The sequence below is a fragment of the Furipterus horrens genome, unplaced genomic scaffold, assembly GCF_987537825.1.
Source record: "Furipterus horrens unplaced genomic scaffold, mFurHor1.1.pri manual_scaffold_2, whole genome shotgun sequence".
Lineage (NCBI taxonomy): Eukaryota > Metazoa > Chordata > Mammalia > Chiroptera > Furipteridae > Furipterus > Furipterus horrens.
This window is the reverse complement of record NW_028327172.1, coordinates 163423405-163448433: the sequence shown is the minus strand read 5'-3', so window position 1 is coordinate 163448433 and position 25029 is coordinate 163423405. Positions and strand designations below refer to the sequence as shown.

Sequence of the window (25029 nt, the reverse complement as noted above, 5' to 3'; positions counted from 1 at the left end):
GAAGCAAATGTAATGTGACATTTAAGACTAAAAATTGATAGAATAGATGAACAGACTCTAAAAAAAGAATTAAAAGTGGTGAGGTTAAGTAATTGTATAGCAGAGGACTGTTGGAGGTGAGGAATATTAGTGACAGAAGAATTAAAAGCAAAGTCCAAGAAACTGAGGGGAAAAGACACATAAAAGAAGCTGCAGAGGTCAACTACACTGTCATCAACATTCTGGCCATTGTTTGTTTTAAAGATTTATTTATTTTTGAGAGGGGGAGGGAGGGAGAAAGAAAGGGAGAGAAACATCGATGTGCAGGAGATACATCAAGCAGTTACCTCTTAAATGTCCCCAACCAGGAACCTGGCCCACAACCCAGGCATGTGTCCTAACTGGGAATCGAACTGGTGACCTTTTGATTTGCAGGCTTGCGCTCAATCCACTGAACCACACCAACAAGGGCAACATTCTGGCCATTTTGGTAGATAGGTAACTATAGCCATAGGACTGGGGAGGAACAAACAGGTGATCTAACAGTCTTATTTTGAAAATAATACAATTAATGTTCAGAAAAGCTTTGACTTGACCCAGGAAAGTAATATAATTCATTAGTGGTTTCTCTAAGAGCCCAGTTCTCTTAAAGCTCTGTTTAGGGCTCTTTCTGCTGCATCAGGCCTCCTGTCATGTTCAAGAGTTTTATTAACACATTGTATAGTTTCCATCCTGGAAAGTATTCTGTTTGCACCATCTCACCCCTGCTCCCATCTCTGGACAGTTAATTACTGTGTCCACTCAGAACATTATTTTATTGCTATATTCAGAAAACAATAGGGGAAATGACTTTACACAATAAAAGCAATACTGAAAACTGACAGCAAACACCTGTGGCTGCAGTGGCACTCAGCCCTCCCCTTTACACAGTACTAGTAGCAGGAATGAACACTGCCGTGCAGTGGAGAAACTTATATGAAGTGTTTTGCCTGTAGACAAGGAGAAGTGTTGGGTATTAGGCAAAGCTACAAGTAAACACTGGCTATGGCGTCCTAAAGTTTCAAAAGTACTATGAAGTAAAGTAGCTTTCCAGTCCTTAAACGCTGCCCAGTTTTTTTCTGGAGAAACTAAAATCAACCAGGACAATGATGTACTTGTGGAAATCCATGCATTTATTTAGCTTAATTGTATGTCAGGCTCTAAATATAAAAATAAATAAGATAGAGTCTCACATCAAAGGTTTATGCTGTCTTTATACTAGGTAGAGTACAGACTACATTGCTGTAACAAAGAGATTTCCCAAATGTGATAACTTAAATAATGTAGAACTTTGTTTCTCTCACCTATAATAATCTAGAGTGAGCAGTTCTGGGTTATCAGGGTGGCTGTGCCTCTACATCTGCTTCCAGGGTTCTCCAGTCATTGCCACTTCCTTGCAAGCAGGAATGAGAAGAAGGAAGCCTAGGGCAAAGGCTATGACAAGGAGATGAACTTCAGCGGCACACATAACTTCTTGTGTCCCATTGATCCAAACTCACTGACATGACCAAAACTAACTGCAAGAGATCTGGAGAAAAAAATTCTCTGTATGAGTTGCTATGTGCCTGCTAGCACATATGGAGTTGTGTTACTCACGGAAGATAAGGAGAATAGATACTTAGGGCCAATGAGAGGTCTTTCTCACAGACTCATGGCAAAGAAAGATAATAATAAAATAATTGCAGTAAAGGCTGGTAAGTACAAAAATAAATTTTAGTGGCAGAACAAAGTAAGGACTTGTCATCTGTGTCTAAGGTGGTCCTTGATGCCAGGACATGAAGGATATGTCAGAAGAGAAATAACAATAGGAACAAATAACAATAGAAAGAGAAGTGGCTTCCAGTAGTGACAGCCGATTGAACACCTATATTTATTTTAACTTTTTCCCTGAAACATCACTACAGTAATAGTAGTTTTGTTGGATTTTGTTTTCACTCTGTGCTTCTCTATTCATAGCTTTGTGGAGGTACAAAACCGAAGATATATATACATTTTGATGAATTTAACATTGTATATACCCATAAAAGCATTGACCTAATTAAAATAAAACACACATCACCCCAAAGGTTTCCTGTGCCCCCTTCTCCCACCCTCAAGTAACCACTAATTTGTTTTCTTTCATTATAGATAACATTGCATTTTATATGAATGACAGCGTTCTTTTTTTTTTCAATACGCTTTATTATGCTGTCACAGTTGTCCAAATTTCTTTTCCCTTTGTTCCCCTCCACACAGTGACCCGCCCTTCCCTCCAGTTGTCCACCCGCCTTAGTCCATACCCATTAGTTGTGCATATAGTTCTTCTTAACATCTTCCTGTCTACTCCACTCCCTCGTACTATGCTTCTTAATTCCTGTACCATCTCCCTCCCTTTACCCACTTCCCCCTCCCTGCTGACCTCCCCCCACTATGTTCCCCATACCTATAATTCTTTTCACACTCTCGTTGCCTACTTAGTTTGCCTTTGTTTCAATTCCTTAGCTTCTGTTGTTGGTTCTTGTGATGCAGTTTTCATTTTAATGTTCATAGTTTTGATCCTCCTTCTTCTAAACAAGTCCCTTTAACATCTCATATAATAGTTCTGGATCTAATGAACTCCTTCAGTTTTACTTTGTCCTAGAAGCACTTTCTCTATCCTTCTATTCTGAATGACATCTTTGCTGGATAGAGTAACCGTGGTTGTAGATTTTTTCTTTTCATTCCTTTGAATATTTCTTGCCAGTCCTTTCTTGCCTGCACAGTTTCTTTTGAGAAATCAGCTGAGAGTCTTATTGGGACCCCTTGGTATGTAATTCTCTTCTTCTCTCTTGCTGCTTTTAAGATTCTCTTTATCCTTAATTTTTGACATTTTGATTATAATGTGTCTTGGTGTGGTTCTCCCTGGGTCCAATTCTTCTGGAACTCTCTTTGCTTCCTGGACCTGTAAGTCTATTTCCTTTCCCAAGTTAGGGAAGTTCTGCTTCATTATTTTTTCACATACTTTTTCAATTTCTAGTTCTTCTTCTTCACCTCTGACAACCCTATGATTTGGATGTTGGCCCGCTTATAGTTTTCTGAGCCTCACTTTATTTTCCTTGCTTTTTGTTTCCTCTTTCTGCACTGGTTGACTGTTTATTCCTTCCCTATGCTCCAATTCGTTGATTTGATCCCTGGTTTTCTTTACCTCACCACTTGTTTCATATGTGTTTTTGTTCATTTCAGCAGTACTAACCTTCATTCCTTCCCCTTCTTGTTTAAAATCTGCTGTCAGGTCTGTAAGCATTCTTATAACCAAAGCTCTGAACTGTGGCTCAGAAAGATTTCCTATCTGCTGATCCATTAGATCAGATATTTGCTGGCTGGTCAGCTGCATCACTGAGATCTCTATCATGATCTGTGCCATCCTGACAGTTTGTGTTTACCTTTGCTTCCTGGGCTGGGCTGTCACACCTCCTACACTACAGGGGACATAGCCCCATGTACTTGTCACTACCGGGCGACCCTTCTCACCATGCTGTGGCGTTTTGTGTGAGGGCAGGGGTCCAAAATGGATTTTTGTCATTTACTCTGCTGAGAGACCAGGAGCTTCTTCCTCCATCCCGACGCCCTCCGGCCCTCACAGTCTGAGGCAAAGGGAGTCTGCCTTCCCTGGCATTGGAATCTTGAGCTGACAGGTCTGGTCTGCAGCCAGGGGTGCTCTCCAGGTGATTCTCACCTCTTTTTAAATACAGGTGTCTGTGCTTACCACCGTCCTGCCGCTGTCATTGCAGGTGCTGCCGCCAGCACAGCTTGACCTCTCTGCCTCAGCTTTGCCCCTCCTACCCATCCAGATGAGCACCACTTGTTTATAACTTCATATGTTGGACTTCCATGTATTTTTATTTTCTGGAACTTATGGTTATTTCTGTTTTTGCAGTAGATGTATTCCTTCTTAGTTGTGGAGGGAGACAGAGCGTGTCATTGTAGGCCTCCATCTTGGCCGGTGTTTTGTTGGATTTTTTTAAATCATAAACCCTTAAACAAGAATGGATAAGGAAACAGTAGCAACAAAATTTTGGAAGCAGGAAAGTAGATGGAGGAATTAGGTAAATTAATTAGCAGATTCAAAAATAATGACTTATAAGCTACTGATGGAAAAAGCTAAAAACCAACCCTATCCATACCATTGAATCCCCTAAAGATGCAAGAAATGGTGGCACCAGATACTTCTGGAAGTGGGAATGCTAAAATAAGGATCATTGATTATCAGCCTGTTTAGGAAAGATTGTCAGCCTGTTTAGGACAGATTGCATTCTCGCATCTCTTCCACCATTCCCACACCAGGTAACTTCCTCTCCCCTAACATTGGCAAAAAAAAGTGAAAATTTATTCTTTGAACAGAATTAGACATAGAGTCTTTGACTGACAGATCAGGCATAATTGAGTCTGGAGTCCCTTATTCTTTAACAGGGTGACTAACATGCCCCATTTGGGCTGCAGGGGAGCCCACACTGCCAGCTTCTCACAATGGGTGAAGGCTAGCCATGGTATTCTTAGCAAATGTGAGAAAAAGACATTGTATGTTCTCTTGACTGGGATAACCACTGTTAATTTCAGGAAACAGAACTTGTTAAAGCTGCTTAGCAAATCAAGTCTGTGTCCTGTCCAATTTGCTGAGTGAGGTTCTGTGAACAGTCACATTGATACTTAAAGAGAAAGAAGATGAAGTGTCCTCCATCCTCAAAATAAAGGACAAATTATAAGTAGTAAGAATAAAAGAGTTCAGTTTCCTGGAATGAGCATTTTTTAAAAGTATGTTTTATTGATTATGTTTTAAAGTAGTTCCAATTTTTCCCCTTTGCTCCCCTCCTCCCAGTACCCCACTTCCCTCCAGCAATCCCACCGCACTTAGTTCATGTCCATGGGTGATGCGTATAACTTCTTTGGCTTCACCCTTTCCTATATTATTCTTAACTTCCCCCTGTCTATTTTGTACCAGCCAATTATACTTCTTAGCCCCTGTGCCTTTTCCCCATTTCTTCCCCTTTTCCCCTCCCTGCTATAACCCTCCAAATGATCCCCATATCTATGATTCTGTTTCTATTTTGGTTTGCTTAGTTGGATTTTGTTTTTATTTTTTAGATTCAGTTGCTGATAGTTGTGAGTTTGTTGTAATTTTAATGTTTATCACTTTGATCTTTTTCTTAAGTAAGTTCCTTTGACATTCCATATAATAATGGCTTGGTGTTGATGAACTCCTTTAGCTTTATCTTGTCTGGAAAGCACTGCATCTGCTATTCCATTCTAAATGATAGCTTTGCTGGATAGAGTAATCTTGATTGTAGGTCCTTGCTTTTCATCACATCGAATACTTCTTGCCAGTCCCTTCGTGCCTGCCAAGTTTCTTTTGAGAAATCAGCTGGTAGTCTTATAGGCTCCCCTTTGTAGGTAACACTCTGCTTTTCTCTTGTTGCTTTTAAGATTCTCTCTTTATCTTTTACCTTTGGCATTTTAATTATGATATATCTTGATGTGGTCTTCCGTGGGTCTAGCTTGTTTGGGACTCTCTGTGCTCCCTGGACTTGTATGTCTATTTCCTTTGCCAAATTTGGGAAGTTTTCCTTCATCATTTTTTCACATAAGCTTTCAATTTCTTGCTCTTTTTCTTCTCCTTCTGGCACCCTTAAGGTTTGCATGTTTAAAGTTGTCCCAGAGGTTCCTATGTTCTCATTTTTTCAATTCTTGTTTCCTCATTCTGTACTGGTTGACTGTTCATATCTTCCTTATGTTCCAAATCATTGATTTGAACCCTGGTTTCCTTCCCTTCATCATTGGTTTTGTGTGGATTTTCCTTCACTTCATTTAGCATAGCCTTCACTTCTTTCCTTATGTGTTTGCCATATGTAAGCATATCTGTCAAGCCTGTGAGCATTTTTATCACCAGCGTTGTAAATTCTGCATCTGTTAGGTCAGCTATCTCCTCATCTGTTAGGTTGGCTATCTCCTCATCGCTTAGCTCTCCCACTGGACCTTGATCCATTCCCTCTTTTGGGCTATACTTCTCTGTCTCCTCATCTTGACAGGCTCCTGTGTTTGTTTGCCTCTGTGTCTTAGGTAGAGCTGTCGCACCTATTACATTGTAAGGGGCAGAGCTTTAGGTATTTGTTAGTAGTGGGTGATCCATTTCACCACATTGTGATGCTGTATGTGGGGGAGTGGTCTGAGAGGGAACAATGCCACTTGCTCAGCACTCAGCCCTTTTCCAGGCACTTCTCCCACTCCATATGGGACTGGTACCTCTCTAACTGTTGCCCTGGCCATCGTTTGCATGGTGGGCAGGTCTGTGGATGTTCTAGGACCATTGGTGCCCTTTAAACAAGTGGACTCTACTGAGAGACTGGCAGTTTCTTCCTCTGCCCCAGCCCCCACTGGTTTGCACAGTCAGAAGCAATGAGACTTTATTTTCCCTGGGCTGGGTCCATGAGCTGTGCGGTCTGGTTTGGTGCTGGGAGTACTCCCCAGGTGTTCCTCCCTAGTTTTTAAAACGTGTGACTATGCTTTCCACTGGCCTGCAGCTGCTGCCACTTCTACTGCCACCACACCACGTCCTCTTTGCCTGAATTCCACCCTTCCTATGCATCTGGATGAGTATTTCTTCTTTATTTCTTTGTATGTTGGACTTCCATGTAGCTCAATTTTCTGGAACTTCTGGTTGTCTCTAGTTTTGAGGTAGTTGTATTCCTTCTTAGTTGTGGAGGGAGATGCAGCATGTCTGTCTAGGCCTCCATCTTGGCCAGAAGTCTGGAATGAGCATTTCTTATTTAGTTGTAGGGACACCTATTTTACTTTCTATTACAGTGTTGATTCGTTAGAAATAATGTTACATTTATGGTAACTTCATCTGTATGGGGTGTTTATTTGCAGTGGTGTAATTTTTTTCTGTGCATTGCCTTAGTGTCAGAGTGTTGACTTTATTTTAACATCATGTGCATGTTCTCCTGCCAAGGAAACTTTACACAGACCCAAACAAGCACATAAACAAAAATACCTTCAGGTTCTGAGAAAACGAGACAGAGAATGGAAAATAGGAAGGAAAATCAGTCATGGCTTGGGACACAGACATGTGTGAAAGTCTACAAAGCCAGTGCACATTGGAATAGTGGGTCTGGGCAAAGGGTTTCATTAGTAGAATCAATAAATTAAGAATAGGCGGCGACTTGCCTTGGAGTGGTAAACACACAATACAGTGTACAGATGAGGCATTGTAGAATTGTGAACCTGAAATCAATATAATTTTGTTAACCAGTGTCACCCCAATAAATTCAATAAAAAGAGGAAAAAAAGAATAAAGCAAAGACAAAAAAGTAAGGACTTTCAGTAAATGTTATGTATGTTGGATGTTAAGACTATCTAGTCCTTTCTGCCAGTTAGGTCTTCACCCTTCAAACAGGACACTGGGAAATTATTTCTGAAGAAGCTGACCAGGCCAAGACAAAAGACTTACAATAGCAACATTACAATTTCTTCAACTAAGTAATCCAGTCTAACCATCTTACAGTGGGGTTTTTAGTCTCAATTAGGAATATTTCTTATAATATGAAACCTAAACAGAGCAAAAGCAACTGGAGAAACAAACTTAGTAAGAGAGAAAAGAACATTAATACAAACACACAAAAAATGTTTTTAATTTCCTCAGAGAGGTCATGGGAAAATACTGTAATCATAAAAGAACAGTATACTTTTAAAAAGTTCTGAGAAAAAAAGAACTTTTGGAAACACAGTAGAAAATATAAAACACTCAATATAAAGTTTAGGAAATTTCCCAAAAAGTAGAACAAAAAGACAAAAATGTAGTAAATAGGAATAGAGTTTTTATTAAAAATTAGAGGACTAATCCAAATGTTCAATACACAAGTAACACGTGAGATAGAAGGCTTCTAGAGCCCCAGGCGGTTCCTCTTAAAGGGCCCCCCACACACACATTTACTCTTTCACTCTGAGCTTCAGCACTGGGGCAGCAGCTCCAGAGGCAACAGGAATATACTGGGAGAAACTGAATTGTCTGGCATCAGGGTGAGAGCTGGAGAGGCAGCTTTCTGCCAGACAAAACTACTGACTGAGGCCATTGTTTCTTTTCTGAGCCCTCCCTCCAAAGAGCCATCAGTCAGGTGCCATATCTGAATCTCCATCGAACTGGCTTACACTGTTCATCTTTCCCTGGTGATTCCCTGCCCCAACCAAATTGCAGGCCGACCAAGCTGTTTCCAGTGGGTTTTCCATACAAATAGCCTGTTACAGTTCATGATTCAGACATTCCTGAAATCTCAAACCAGCAGCATCTGGCCTTAGTACCTCTTGCTATGTGGCCCCAGGCTCAGTACTAGCAGCAGCCAGCCTTGTTTCACAGTTTGGCCTCGCCTGTGCACCTCCAAGCTCAGCACAAGTAGCAGCCATTTGCAAATAGCTTTGTAGCTCATGCTGAGCAGCCCTGGGCAGAACAGAGGCAGCAGCTAACCTTGGTCTGTACCTCCAAGGAGGCCCCAGAGACAGTACACCTGGTGGACAGCACCACCCAACAACCTCCACACACGACACACTCAAGGGGCAGACTCTGCAGGCAGCAGAACCCCACTAAAGAAAGTCCTTCTCTGTGGGCTAGGCCCCTGCACAGCAGATCTTCCACAGTTGTCAATGTTCACAGCCAGTCCCTACAGCTAATCAGGATGGGGATAAATCCCTCACATTGACACGCCAACAGCAGTCAAGGCTTAATTATACCAAAGGGTGTATATGACCCACATGGGTGTGCTGGGTACACCTGAAGTGCCAGCTTGGATGATTAAGGAGTCTGTGCCACTGAACCCTACAGAACAACTACTAGATTAGGCCACTCTACCAAGCCCAGGAGCTGTAGCAGCTCTACCTAAGACATAGAAACAAACACAGGGAGGCTAACAAAATAAGGAGAAAAAGAAACATGTCCCAAATGAAATAACAAAACAAAAGTCTAGAAAAAGTATTAAACAAAATGGAGACAAGCCATCTACTACATGCAGAGTTCAAAACACTGGTTATAAGTAAGGATGCTCAGTGAACTTAGGGAAAGAGTAGTTGATCTTAGTGAGAACTTCAATAGCATTAAAAAGACATGGAAACCATAAAATTAAATAAAAAAAAAAAACAGTCATAGATGAAAGATACATTAACTGAACTGAAGAATAATTTACAGGGAATCAACAGTAAAGTAGATGAACCTGAGAATCAAAGCAGCGATTTGGAACATAAGAAAGCAAAAAATACCCAATCAAAAAAGCAAAAAAATAAAAGAATCACAGAAAATCAGGATAGTTTAAGAAGCCTCTGGGTAAAATGCAAGCATACCAACATTTATATCATGGGGGTACTCGAAGGAGAAAAGAGAATAAGAAATTGAAAAACTATCTGAAAAAATAATGAGAGAAAACTTTCCTAACCTGATGAAGGAAATAGACATATAAGTCCAGGAAGCACAGAGAGTCCCAAACAAGATGAATCCAAAGAGGCCCGCATGTAACTTTGATAAATACACTAAGTTAGAGGAAGAAAAAAAGAAAAGAACTTAAAAGAAAAAAAGACTTGAAAATAAAAACTGCATAATTTCTTTTTTCATCCTCACCCAAGGACATTTTTTTTTATTGCCTTTAGAGAGAGAGGAAGGGAGAGAAAGAGAGAGAGAGAGAGAAACACTGATGTGAGAGAGAAACAACGATTGGTTGCCTTCTTGTACACACCCCAGCTGGGGATTGAACCCGCAGCCTGGGTATATTCTCTGACCAGGAATTGAACCCACCACCACTTGGTTTACAGGAAGACGATCCAACCAGCCAGGGCAAAACTGCATAACTTCAGAGATGGAGCAAAATGAGGGAAGGGTAAACATCAGTTATAAATTCCAAGATGTGGACAGCTATACTGAAGCAAATAAAATAAAACTAAAGGAAGTCATATAGGAACCAATAGAAATCACAAAATGGTTGTAGAATTATAAACCAAGAAAAAGTATTCTTTATGTTAGATCACATAAAGCACTATGTTATTTAGAAAATAAAATAATCATGAGAAGCTGGTCATCATCTCATCTTTGTTCTGCAAAAGCATGACAGAAAGCATTGGAATAAGTAAAGTCCATTATTACACTTTCTGGTAAAATACCAAATGGTAAATAACATTCCTTTCATGATCACCTTCTAGGCAATTGATGAAGCTGGAAATATTACTCATTAATTTCTAAATAAATTATTTCAATTTTTACAAAAACTTGTTTGCCTTCCAGAATCCACTGCGAAATACAGTTTGCATTGCTAATTACTTATAATGTAAATACAGTAGTTGTTTTTAAATGTAGATTAGTTTACGTATATGCTTACAGTGTTTGTAATTTTTCAGCTTATTCTGTCCTTTCAACCTTAAAGATCCTAATATCAAAAAGGAGATAAGGGTTTTTCTTTTCTCTGTTATTGTCCCATTTGCTTAGCATTCACATGCTGGCTGGGCACAATCTGAGAAAAATCTAAATTTATTAATCTGGTTCCTTCTTCATTTACAAATATTGGTAGGACTCATGTGTGCCCGGTCTGTTTTAGACACTTAGGAATACAGCATTCCAAAAGAATTGACAATGATCCTTGCTCTCGTGGAACTTCTAATGGGGAGAAAAAGTCTACAACCAGAGATAAGCTGGAAAAAATATAGGATATTATAAGGTGGTCAGGGGAATAAATTCACATGTTCAAAGAGAGAATATGGCCCATTAGGTCTTATCACTGTTATATATAGCCTCCACAACCACAGACTTGATTTTTGATGAAAAGATCTTGGAATTATAAAAGAAAACTAATTTTAATGTTCATATGTATAAATAAAAATATAAACTTCCGGCCAAGATGGAAGCCTATAAAGACACACTGGGTCTCCCGCCCCAACTAAGAAGGAATACAACTACCACAAAACTAGAGACAACCAGAAGTTTCAGAAAATCAAGCTGCATGGAAGTCCAACAAAGATATAAAGAAGAAATACTCATCCAGACAGGTAGGAGGGGTGGAGCCGGGGCAGAGAGAATGCAGTGTGGTGGCAGCAGCAGTGGCGGCAGCTGCAAGCCAGTGGAAAGCGCAGTCACACGTTTTAAAAAGTGGGGAGTACACGTGGGAAGCGTTACCAGCTCCTGACCAGACTGCAGTTCATGGTCCCAACACGGGAAAATCAAGCCTCATTGCTTCTGTCTGTGCAAACCAGTGGGGGCTGGGGCAGAGGAAGAAGCTGCCAGTCTCTCAGCAGAGTCTACTTGTTTAAAGGGCCCCCACAGTCCTAGAACATCCACAGACCCACCCACTCTGGGAACAGTGGCCAGGACAACAGCTAGAGAGGCTCCAGTCCCATACAGAAGTGGGAGAAGTGCCTGGAAAAGAGGTAAATGCTGAGCAGGTGGCATTGTTCCCTCTCAGACCCCTCCCCCACATACAGTGCCACAATGTGGTGAAATGGGTCGCCCACTATGACGAATACCTAAAGCTCCTCCCCTTACAATAAATATAACAGGAGTGACAGCTCTACCTAAGACACAGAGGCAAACAAACACAGGAGCCTGTCAAGATGAGGAGACAGAGAAGTATGGCCCGAAAGGGGGAAGGGATCAAGGTTCCAGTGGGAGAGCTAAGCGACTAGGAGATAGCCAACCTAACATGAAGAGTTCAAAACACTGCTAATAAAGATGCTCACAGTTTTGACAGATATGCTTGCATATGGCAAACCCTTAAGAGAAGGAGTGAAGGCTATGCTAAGTGAAACGAAGGAAAATCCACAACCCTTAAGAGAAGGAGTGAAGGCTATGCTAAGTGAAACGAAGGAAAATCCACACAAAACCAATGGTGAAGGGAAGGAAACCAGGCTTCAAATCAATGATTTAGAACATAAGGAAGAAAAAAGTCAACCGGTACAGAATGAGGAAACAAGAATTGAAAAAAACGTGGAGAGGCCTTGGAACCTCTGGGAAAACCTTAAACGTGCCAACATCCAAATTATAGGGTGCCAGAAGGAGAAGAGGAAGACAAAGAAATTATGTGAAAAAATAATGAAGGAAAACTTCCCAAATCTGGTGAAGGAAAGAGACATACAAGTCCAGGACCACAGAGTCCCAAACAAGCTAGACCCAAAGTGGATCACACCAAGATACATCGTAATTAAAATGCCAAAGGTGAAAGATAAAAAGAGAATCTTAAAAGCAGCAAGAGAAATGCAGAGAGTTACCTACAAAGGGGTGCCTATAAGACTATCAGCTGATTTCTCAAAAGAAACTTTGCAGGCAAGAAGGGACTGGCAAGAAGTATTCAATGTGATGAAAAGCAAGGACCTACAACGAAGAATTACTCTGTACAGCAAAGCTGTCATTTAGAATGGAATAGCAGATGAAGTGCTTCCCAGACAAAGTAAAGCCAAAAGAGTTCATCATCACCAGGCCATTATTATATGAAATGTTAAAGGGACTTATTTAAGAAAAGAAGATCAAAACTGTGAACACTGAAATAACAACAAACTCACAACTATCAACAACTGAATCTAAAAAATAAAAACAAAATGCAGCTAAGCAAACCAGAATAGGAGAAGAATCATAGGTATGGGGATCATTTGGAGGGTTATCATCTGGGAGGGGGCATGGGGAGAAATGTGGAAATGGTGCAGGGATTAAGAAGCATAATTGTTTGGTACTAATAGACAGGGGAACGTTAAGAATAGTATAGGAAAGGGTGAAGCCAAAGAACTTATATGCACGACCCATTGACATGAACTAAGGGGTGGGATTGCTGGGGAAAGGGGGGTACTGGGCTGAGGGGAGCAAAGGGGGGAAAATTGGAACCACTGTAACAACATAATAAAATACACTTTAAAAAAGAAAAAAGAGAAATATAAGTTATAAGCTTCAAGTTTCATAATCTTAAGCAACGGCAGAGACTGTTAATATCAGTAATAATAAAAAGAACGGTAAGACTTGTTTAGTCTCATGAAAGCAGTCTGAAAGGTCGAGATTATAAGGCAAGTGAAGCAGGTAAATAAAACATAATGAGTATTCCCTAAAGGGTGGTCAGAGTGTCATGCCATGGTGAAGAGAGGCTCTCACAAGATTAATGCTTTTATAGACTACCAACAGCCTTTGGCATCAAAGTACTTCTATCCTCTAATTGCCTATTTTACAATTGGCAAAGCCACAAGAAGGGCATTTCCAGGATGGAACATTTGGTTCGTTTTGCCTAAGTCCACAAGTGCTCTATATTTTGTTGCTTTTTAAAGAGGCCTATGTACATCCAACCAAGCTCATAACAGCATATAAGATGTATATAATCTTGCTACTTTCAGATAAAATTTTATATATAAATAACTAACTAGTTTAAATAATCTTGAGCATTCTATAGCCTGTGGAGTTTTATCCTTCATATGACAACAGCAACCTGTTTCTAACATCTTTCAGGAAACTAGACAACTTTAATTTGAGATATCATTTACATGTTTTAGAATCTCAGTAATCATGTCATTTGTCTAAAAAAAAAATTGCTAATTCGCCAAGGGATATCATTCACACTTGATTGTATTGTTCATACATTAAGTAATTCATTGTAAATGTAAGCAAACTTCAATGGTCAATATCATTTGTCTATGTATTTCAGGTATAAAAGAGGAGTAACAGTTAAAATGTTTACATAAACAAGGTGATAATTTTTTCTATTCTAAAGCAAATATACATATAAGAATAAACTTTGTGGGTAAATAAAGAAAATGCAATATATACATATGATTGAATATTATTCAGCCATTTAAAAAAAGGAAATCCTCTAATATGCCACAACATGGATGAATCTTGAAGACCTAATACAGTACTAAGTAAAATAAGCCTGTCCAAGAAGGAAGAACAAATAATGCCTAATTCCACTTATATGAGGTATTTAGTGAAACTCATAGAAGCAGAAAGCATAGTGGTTGCCTGGGAGTGGGAGGAGAACGAGATGAGCTACTGCTCAATGGGTGTAGTTTCAGTCATACAAGATGAAAAAGTTCTAGAGATCTGCTCTACAACTTGTGCTTAGAGTTAAGAATACTCTACCATACACTTAAAATTGTTAAGAGGGCTAGATCTCATGTGTTTTTTAGCACAATCATTTTAACAAAGATTGAAACTGTTGAAAGTTTATAAATATTTGTGACTTTGCTTTGTGTCATTCTTTTCTTTAAAAATATATGCAGACTATCAATCAGGTCTTTGGTTGCCAGCAACAAAATCAACTTGAGGACCTTAATCGAAATTGAAAGTAACTGGTAGCATGTATGAGGCACAGACTTCATGAGAAAACTGGAGGGACTAGGCTTGAAATTAATCAGAAAATCCCAGGAGTTCTAGTCAGCAAAAGCCTTGGGAGGCCAGTGTGGTCCCCACAAAACTCTTGTCTCTTTTTTGCCTGTTTACCCACTGCCAAAAGAATCCTCAAATGGCCCTCGCTGGTGTGGCTCAGTGGATTGAGTGCTGGCCTGCAAACCAAAGGGTCGCTGGTTCGATTCCCAGTCAGGGCACATGCCTGGGTTGCAGGCCAGGTCCCCAGTTGGGGTCATGTGAGAGGCAACCATACATTGATGTGTCTCTCCCCCTCTTCCCTCTTCCTTCTTCCCTTACCTTCTCTCTAAAAATAAATAAAATCTTAAAAAAAAAAAAAATCCCCAAATGGCCTGTAGGCAGTCTCCGCTAATTCAGTAGAAGCATCGCATAGTTGTCTGGAAAGCATTTCTTCCTTGGATACTAAAACCTTTATATCAGTATAATTTAGAATTATGGAGATTAGAAGCAACAAAAAATTTAGGGACTTCCTAAGTGTAATTGTGAGAGCCTCCATCACCCCCACTTTCACCCCTTGTTTCCCAAACCACAGCATTTATTCATGGGGAAAATGCCATCTACTCTATTCCTCACTGGTTTAGAACATACATCCTGAGGATCATGCCAAAATTTTACAAATCCGAACATGGGCATAGCTGAATCTTAATACCCATTCCACAGTTTTATAGGGCAAGGTGCCTCTAGGTGGCAGTGACAAGATCAGTGAATTCCCTGGCATCAGCCTGTTTCCCTATCTCTACCTCTGTTAAGTAAGGTCTTTGCTCTGTATCAAAGTAAAAGATATCATGGCTGTATAAGGCATTTCATAAGTTCATGGATGGTGGTGCTAGTATCATTTGAGTCCAGATTAAATGTCTTACAGTGTCTGTTCCATGATGGCTCTCTTGAGTAAAGTACCATATCCAAGATGTCAGTAGCTGCTGGAAAACTGGGTATTAAGCAATGACAGTCCAGGTAAAAGAAAGTCTCTGTTGAGCCCAATCACACCCTCCATCTCTCTACCATGACCGCTTTGAGTCCAAACTGGGTGAAAGTGTACCAAGTGTTAACTATAGGACAAAATGTTTTGTTTAACCGATTGTTAGGAACTCCTCTCCGGGGGGTGGGGGCGCGGTTGTTGAAATTTATATAGGATACAAGTATTCACATACTCTAGACCCCTCGACATACCTCTTCCCCAGTATCTCCTTGTTATCAGTCCTCCACTCTTGTTTTTTCCAACACGCCAGACTTAGCCTCTGCTCATGAATTGGTGTAGATTCTTACCTACATCTCCATCTCTTCCTCTGGGAGAAGTTCCACAAATGGAAGGGTTTCTCTTTTCCACTGACCTTTCCACTGACCTTCAAGCTGAGTGGAACTGACCAATGGCAGCATATGGTTTCAAGTCATCTGTAAGGCAGACTTGAAATTTTTCCCTCTTTAATTATAGTGAAATCCAAATAAGGCCACACATTGAGAGGGTGCTGCAGAAGTAGGTGTGCAGAGGGGTATTTGAGCCTTGTTACTCTAGGTCCCCTCAGGTTCTACCCCTATTCCTGCCTGTATATGTGACTTCTGCTTGTTGACAAAGTTCTAGCCTGGTGAGTCAGAGAACATACGGCTCTTGATGAGCACTTAGATTGCAGTCACTTGATGTTCCACAGCCACATATTTGAGCTCTTACTAAAGAAAGGGTGTAAAGCCACAAACTATTTCTCAAAATTGAAACTGCTCTTGACAAAGAGAGCATGCCTTAATTCCAAAATTCCACTCCTGTAATTGTCCAGTGGAACCTCCCCCAGACTTGATAGAGCATCCCAGTCTGTTATAGGCACTTCAGGCAAGCACTATTAAAACTGGTGGTCCATGGGCCAAAAGGCAAAGCTGCTTGCATTGTAGCTTCAAGCAGCTTAAGGGACTTCCCTTGCTTTCAGCCCTATTAAAACTGTTGGTAGCCTTTTGGGTCTCCCACTTAATGGGTCATAGAAGTGCATCCAAATACCACACAAGTGTCTTCCAAGACCCAAAAAGGTCCACCAGGCATGTTCTTTTCTTCTTGGGAAGTGGCATAAGATAACCACAACTTATCTTTGGAGGTTTTTTTTTCAGCATACTCCAGATTAATGGATCCTCCTCCACCACAGAAACTTTACAGAGATTACTGGCTACCATTTTTCATGGGACATATGATGAGGTCTGTCTGGAAAAAGTCCAGCCATTATTAATATAACCAGGACAGTTTGGTTGACATCAGTGTAACCTGGCAGCCAAGGAGAGTGGACTGGAATGCACATGCATGAACAATGACGACTTCACTGTACTAGTCAGTGGGGGTGGTAGATGCCTATTGAGTGAGCATGTGTACTATGTGGCTGTCACATTTAAAGTGACCAAGCAACTAGAAAAGCAAATCTGCATCAAATTTTGTGTTAAGCTTGAACATCCCTCCATGGAAACTATTCAGATGATTCAGAAGGCCACAGCTATGGGCAACTGGTGATTGGCAGCTTCATCACGACAATGTGCCCACTTATGCATCATGTCTTGTGCAGAGATTTTTGGCAAAACATCAAATCACCCAGGTGACTCAGCCCCGTTATAGTCCAGATTTGGCACTCTATGACTTCTGGCTTTTCCAAAAACTAAAAATCACCTTTGAAAGGGAAGAGATTTCAGACCATCGATGAGATTCAGGAAAATATAATGGAGCGGCTGATGTCAGTTGGGAGAACTGTGTGAGGTCCCAGGGTGCCTACTTTGAAGGGGACTGAAGCATCACTGTCCTTTGTACAGTGTTTCTTGTATCTCGTATCTTCTTCAATAAATGTCTGTTTTTCATATTACATGGCTGGATACCTTCTGGACCAACCTATATTTAGGATGCATATACATATATTTAATTTATCCACCCTCCTCTGACAGTGACATGCTCGTAGCAACTTAGTGGCCTAGTGTTGGGCACTTTTCTTTTTTTGTGCACCATTAGTATCCCATTCCTTCAAACTTCCTTACTCCCTCTGCCATGTCTCCCATTTCCCCAACAGCTATATTCATGGTTCCTACCAAATCAACCATTCACCCACTAAGAATGTATTGAGTGCCCACTATGTGCCAGGCACTAAAGAACCACTCAATATTCAGAGATGAGCATAGACATGTCAGCTGTCTACCTCTTATAATTAGTAAACCGACATCAAGGATTCAGAAAGTGGAAAGGAGAGCAAAGGGATGCTATGCAAGAGTACTTACTGTCCTTGAACACGGTGATTCTGCCCACCAGTCTGAGAAACAGACTAGCCAGACAGCAGCCGTGCTTCCTTCTATGGAGGAATCTTATAAGAAGAGTAAAATGTTCCCTCAGTTTTCTTGTGGGGAGGAAGGTTGGTTAGAAATTCTGTTTCTTACTATGGTAGAAGCCTAAATGTGAAGAAATGGGGAGAAGACTTTCCTGGTACCAGCAGTATTCCTTGACAATATTGCGTGTCCATTTGGGACTGGGTATAATTAATTCATAGTGACACCAACCTGTCTGGTTGAGTGCTTTTCCTCAGAAACATTCAGCTGCATGCTGGACTAGTCCAGATATAGTTTTCCCAAATGAAGATGACACAGGGAGGGGCTTGGGAATAGAGATGTTTCCAAGAGAAAAATTATAATAATGCTTCATAGAACTACAATATGGAAGGAGGTAAAGATAATAAGATATTGATGGAGAGAAAGTCATATCATTGGTCAGTGAATTACAGATCTTAATAAAATTAAATAATTATTAAAGTAAAAATATGCTGGTTTACTGTGAGAATTTGGTCAAAAAGTGGATTAAACTTTTAGTTTTGGGGATAGTGAACATTTCTGATGTTGACAAGGAGTGGATGAGAAAGGCGGAATGGAGGGGAAAGTTCATTAGAGATGAAGAAGTCAAGAAACTGAGAGATGACATCAGAAAGTTAAATGGAGATGAAAATCAGTGAGCAGAATGACAGGAATTGGAATAGAAAGAAAATCAAAGCCTAGTGCGTCTTCAGTACATGGAGAATGACCAAGCAGTTGGCAAATGACAGCAGATGATAGAGCCAGATGGCATAAACCTCAAAGGAGCAGGGGATTTTTTTTTTTTTACAACAGGGTTGGGAGAGAATAATTATCTGTAAGTGGCATTGGGGAGGCAGCAGCCACCTCCTGAGCCCATAGAATGAGCAACATGAGCATGCTGCAGAGAAAGTTGAGTTCTCAAGGACCAGCAGGTTTCAGTTAAGGCAAGAAGGAGGAGAAAATATTCTGAGAGAAGACTACTCTTTGAAAATGGGATAGGAGTTGCTTATGTTATAGCTTTCTAGGTATAAAACGACCAAGAGGGCCCTGGCCCGTGTAGCTCGTTGTTTGGAGCATCATCCTGTATACCAAAATGTTGGGATTCGATTCCCGGTCAGGGCACATACCTAGGCTGCAGCTTTGATCCCTGGTCAGGGCATGTATGGGAAGAAACCAACTGATGTTTCCCTCTCCCTCTAAAATTAATAATTTTTTTAAAAAATTTTAAAGTACCAATAGGGTTTTCTTTGTTTTTTTATGTGATCAAAACCAGATCTTCCACATGGGAGGGATAAGATGCAATTAAGAGTTTATAACCCTGATCCCTGTTCTCCATAGTTCACCTTTCCAATCATACCACCATCACACTGGGTTTAGAGGATGCTGCATCTCCTTTACCAGTATGTAGTGCCAGAGTATAGTCTCATAACTTTTAATTCTCCCATAACACACCTGAGACCTGATTATAATCCATTCATTTATTTCTCCTCTCTCTGCCTCCCTAGTTTTTTCCCCTTTTTAAAATCATCCATTCATTCAGTGAGACTTTCAAAACCCAGAAGGAAATCAATATAAAGTAACATGAAACAAGATGTCATTGCTTATAAAGAACTGTTACTCATTATCAACTCTTGAATTCTTTATAGAGAGGCCTACCTACCCAGTTCTTTTAGAATCTGTTCCCTACCCCCTTATAATGCCTTCAAGAACTTCTAGAGATCTAAATGTCCTGACTCAAGAGAGGAAATCCAAGAAAGATTCTCCCTTACCCTCTCTGTAAGAGCTGCCTTTCAAGTTTTAGTTTTCAGTCTGAAGGCCTATGTCTTCTCCAAAATCAATGATTTTCAACTGGCATGCAGTAAGAATTTTTAAAACATGCAATACCTGACTATTGAACCAAGGGCACTGACTTCTTTTCCCTTATATTGTCAAATTTTAAAAATGACAGTAGCCCTGGCTGGTGAGACTCAGTGGACTGAGTGCCAGCCTGCAAACCAAAGGGTCGCCAGTTCAATTCCCAGTCAGGGCACATGCCTGGGTTGTGGGCCAGGTCCACAGTTGGGGGTGTGCAAGAGGCAACTACACATTAATGTTTCTCTCTCTCTCTTTCTTCCTCCCTTCCTCTCTATCTAAAAATGAATAAAATCTTTTTAAAAAATAAATAAAAATAAGTTTAAAAAATGACAACAGCCAATACAACAATAGCTGTCCAGTGTGAATTAATCAAAATTATACCTATTTTATTTGTCAGATTGGCAAAAAATATATATTTTTTGATGTGCTGCAGGATTTTAGTAATTAGTTATGTGTGCCATGAGATTAAAAAGATTGAAAATCGCTGCCCTAAATGATTGACAGCAGGAATGCCCAATTGTTTTAGAGAAAACCTACCTTCTAGGACAATCATATCTTAATCTGAAGCCTAACCACATCAGAATTTTAAACCTATTATCTATTCCTGCACCCAGAAACTGGAGATCAACTCATTATGTAGAAAGTGGCAGATGTCATATTGAGACCCTTTATTCTAACTAATCATTAATATGGGCTGTTTTATAGCATAATTGCACATACTTTGCTGTAATCTTACTTTATAGTTATTTGCCAACTGTATTCCAAATATTTTCAAAATTAAATACAAGGTATTAGCAAACAGTATTTCCTACAGTGTAATACATGCCTCTGCCTAATATATAATCATTTCAACATTGAGTTTTCAACCACAAAAGCATGTTTTTAAAAATCATACTAATGGTAAATTAAGTAGGAAGGGAAATAAAATTAATGCAGACTTGGTGCTGAATAAATTAAAGCTCTCAGTCTAATAACGTAACTTTATGATTAAGTTTCTTTTAAGGCAGTGTACATCTGCCTGAATTCACACAAATAAAGATGAGTAGCAGAACAATAACATTAATTATTCCTCAAAAATAACTTTAAAGCAACAACTTAAATGAACTACATTATTTGTAGCCTGCTAAAGATAGTGGGAGATGATTTTTTTATTATCAATAGCTCTTGAGAAAAAACATTAAGTATATCACTTGAGAATCTCTGTGGTGGAAATTCTGTGGAGAAACAGGAAAGCAGAAGAAATGGCAAGAAAGGGGAGGTAAAATGCTTTCTTCACACTTCCACAACTAATGGTACTTGTGGTATCGGGTCACAGAACTGAGCTATAATTTCAGCAATAAGGACAATAAAGGTATGCAAAAGTTGAAAGTACCAGGTAATCCACTGGTCCTCCACAAAGATCTTAGATGAATCGTGCAAGTAACAGATGAGTTTACTTAAAGATTATCTCAATCCTCAGAATCATTGACAACTCAGAAACTGAGACACATGCCCTTAATGCTTTTCCTCCAATAAAATTAATTAATCCAGTATAACAAATATTAAATGCTATCTATCATTTGCCAGGCAATGTAATTGTTAGGTACATAGATGAAAAATATTTGACCATCACAGAGCCTCGAATTTAGTGGGAGACATACCAGCACCTCCAATCAAAACATTATGAAAATTGATATAATGGCAGTGTGCCAAAGGTCTAATGGACTATCAGAGGAGTGCCCAAGAGAGGTGGAGGTGGGGAGATCAATGGCAGGGAAGCCTTCTCATATATATATATATATATTTTATCTGACTTGAAGGAGAAATAAAAGTTTGCTAGGCAAAAAAAGATAGAAGACATTCTAGGTAGAGAAAATAACATTGTAAAAGCAAGAAATATAAAACAGTGTATGGCCTTGCTACCTTGCCTCATGATTCAAATGGCACACTTGAAGGTTAATTGAAGAGTTTAATGAAGTAACCATTTACAGAAATGTGGGAAAGATCAAGGGCACCAACAAAGAATGGTGAAGCATTCAGGGACAGCAACAGTGGGAAGGCAGAAGGGGCAAGAGAAGGGGATGAAGTCAGCAGAACCTGGTGAAAGTCATAGCAATGGGAGTGGGACTACCCAACAGGAGCCTTGGCCACAAGCAGAGGAACACAATCACTGTCAAGTTACAGCCCGGTAACGGGCCCGGAGGTGTCAATATCTGCCTTCTCTTTCTTTCAGGCTCCAGCTGGCACCTCCCATTGGCTGGACCCCACTACAAGCCAGACGGCAAGGAAGTTTGGGAAAGCTTTCTGTGAAGGGTCAGCTTCCTGAGGCCCAGAGAGCAGAGACTAAATCTGGAGAGGCAACACTCATTAGCATACTTCATCCCTGTTCAAACAATTTCCTTTTTCTTGAATAGATATAGCATAGGACTATAACTGTGATTAACATTATAACATGTTTGCTGGCAACCTCTGCCCTTCACCAGATCTTTTTGTGTGCCTATTTTTAATTACAATGATGTAATAATTGTTTCAGATATTAAAAAAACAAATAATCCTAAAACAGTGTGAGATGACACACCATGTAAGTGCTTATTTGTCTATTTAAAAATAACTTCTTGTTCAGTGGTTGAAACTGGCTTGCATATTAGTCTCACAGAATATTTTTGTTCACTTATAAATTCTAGGTAAATCACATTAAGGTATCTTCAAATTTTATTATGGTGCTACATTGTTTGAAAAGTGGGAATAAGAACAACTTGTCCTTTTACAGCCTTTTTTTCTATTTATTTTTCAGATCAATAACTCGATCTTATTACCGCAACTCAGTTGGTGGATTTTTAGTATTTGACATAACTAACCGACGATCTTTTGAACATGTGAAAGATTGGCTAGAAGAAGCAAAAATGCACGTACAGCCGTTTCGGATTGTATTTCTGCTAGTGGGACACAAATGTGATTTAGCTTCACAACGTCAAGTTACAAGGGAAGAAGCTGAAAAGCTGTCAGCAGACTGTGGTATGAAGTATATAGAAACCTCAGCAAAAGATGCTACAAATGTTGAGGAATCCTTCACTATCTTGACAAGAGAAATATATGACCTTATCAAAAGGGGAGAGATTTGTATTCAGGATGGCTGGGAAGGGGTTAAAAGTGGTTTTGTTCCAAATACTGTGCATTCTTCTGAGGAAGCAGTGAAGCCCAGGAAAGAGTGCCTCTGCTGACTTCAGACATGCCAAAGAACTCACAAGTACAGGTTGGATGTCATTTCAGGATAAATACCAACATTGACAGGAAAATGATGCAATGAAAGCATTTTAAAAAGTGGTAAACCCATGTTAACACTATTTGTAAGTTATTTGATTCAGAGCACTATGCTTACTTGTTACATTACAAGATTGAGCATGTTGCTAGAATATCAGGCGAAGCAGACAACTTGAAACTACCAAATTACTCCCATTCTCACTTTGTTAGCATATAGCTGAACTTAATATCCAAATATGTCAATATTACTCATTTTTATTGACAGATTGAAATGGGTTTTTTGTACAAATATAGTCTGATTGAAAAGATTGTATCAGGAATTACATTCTCTTGAGTTAATTTATTAATATTGAACAGTAAAGGGATTTAAAAGCGCACTGTTCACTTACAAATTAAACAATCTCAGAGATATCAACTAGGACTGCAATAGCAGTTCTTCTTTAAGGTACCAGGTTTTTAACCATTCTAGGAAATATTTACCTTCCCTTAATTTTGCCTGAACATAAGGAAATAAGTTTTAAATCATTTTTGTTCTCTGATTTATTGCTCTTGAAAATTTTATGTTTTCTGAAGCTGTCTAAGGATCCAAGCAAAATATTTTATTGCAAATATTTGAAAAAATAAAAACAAAGAACCACTTATGAGCAAATGTTTTGATATTATACTATGCTTATTTAGACAAGAAAAACAAATTTATTTATGTACTGACATTCTCACAAAAGGAAATGCAATTTACCTTGAACTATTGTCAAAATTAGCAATATTGGTAAATACAGACTGTTTTTAGTAATAGCTCTTTGTCCAAGTAAATCTCTAAATTTCCCCACTTGCAATATAAGAAAAAGGTAGGAAAGATTTTTCTGGACAAGAAAAATTGGTTTGATGTTTGATACTTTTAGCATTCAAATTGCATTTTACATCTCATCAGTAAAAGTAGAGATAAAATAATGAGTTAACACTGCTACATGACTTTCGAGTTTCCTAATTTTTAACTTACTGGTTAAATTCCCCTGCTAGAAGAGACAGTTTGATGACAATGTCAGATATGTTATCATGTACATTCCTATTCTGTTCTGTAAACTATTCCTATCACAAAGGGGCACCATGAAGCTGCCTTTTTGGAATCATAAGGTTTTTTCTGTTAAACTGTAGTAGCTTCGTTTTGTTTGAAAACCAAAGTGGTATGGTAGAAAGAATATTTAAGGAGAAATTTTAAAAACTGGGTTCCAAGTTCGCCTTTGCTGTACCAGTTATTTCTACACAAGTAAGTCACTTCTCTAAGCATCTGTTTTCTCATCTGTAAAATGAATCTAATAACACCATTTATGGAATTATTTTGAGAATCAACTGAACCATGTGAAAAAGCTTTATAAATAGAAAAAGCAGCATACACATTTTAGATTGGCATCAGCTGCATATGGGCATACTATATATTTACAATGGATAATAATTTGTTTTTCATGTTCTTTCCCTGCATTTCCACATTCTGCGGAGAGAGCAAAAAGGTGCATGTTCTCATGGACCTGGGGAAGTTCCTGGTTTGATATATACCGCCTGCTCTCTTAACCTAGAACACTGCTCTTCCAAAGTGGAGTGATGAAAAGGGAAATCCCAGGAGACTTAATTGAATCGGAAGTCATGTTTGAATCCAGATTTTGTGCATCTTAAAAGTAGATATTTAATTATATTTTTAAATACTTGTACATTTTCTAGGGTCATGTATTTCAATAACACTTATGGAGACAATATAAATTATAACATCACTATAAAATGTTTGAATATTTATACTATCAATATTTTCTTGATATCCTTAAATTAATTTCACTTGAGTAAGTTCAAAGTATAATTGACCAGATGAGAAAATACCTGTCCCACAAAATGTGAAGTAATCTATTTTTACCATTAACATTTTAAATCTTATATTATAATTCTCCATCAGTCCAAAATGGCATAAACTGAATACCTAACAGCAGTTTAAAGTGTAGCCACCTGTGCCTCCTTATAAAGTTAAACAGCTAAAATATAAAATGTGATTTATCTTTTAGTGGACACCCTTTGTAATGTTAATTAAGACTAATAATTAGGCAAAATGGTATGATGTGTTCCAAGATTCAGAATAGAATTAAGGAATCAGAAGAAACGAATGGGAAAGCAGGGCCTCCAAAAGTTGATAATTACCAAGGTCATACAGGAGCAGAAGTGAGCATAGAACTCTGGTTCTCCTTACACCTTGGTCAGGGTTCTTTCCA

The 25029-nt window shown here is 39.2% G+C and overlaps 1 protein-coding gene across 1 annotated transcript in view; it reads left to right on the top strand.

Moving 5' to 3' along the window:
* The window catches only part of LOC150019857 (ras-related protein Rab-39A), a 37286-nt gene extending 14434 nt beyond the window's left edge, over window positions 1-22852 (top strand). The window contains exon 2 of the mRNA XM_090268083.1: window positions 22314-22852. Within this exon, the coding sequence (XP_090124209.1) occupies window positions 22314-22740 (427 nt within the window). The 3' untranslated portion in view covers window positions 22741-22852. The remainder of the gene's footprint in view (window positions 1-22313) is intronic.
* Window positions 22853-25029: the final 2177 nt, after the last annotated feature.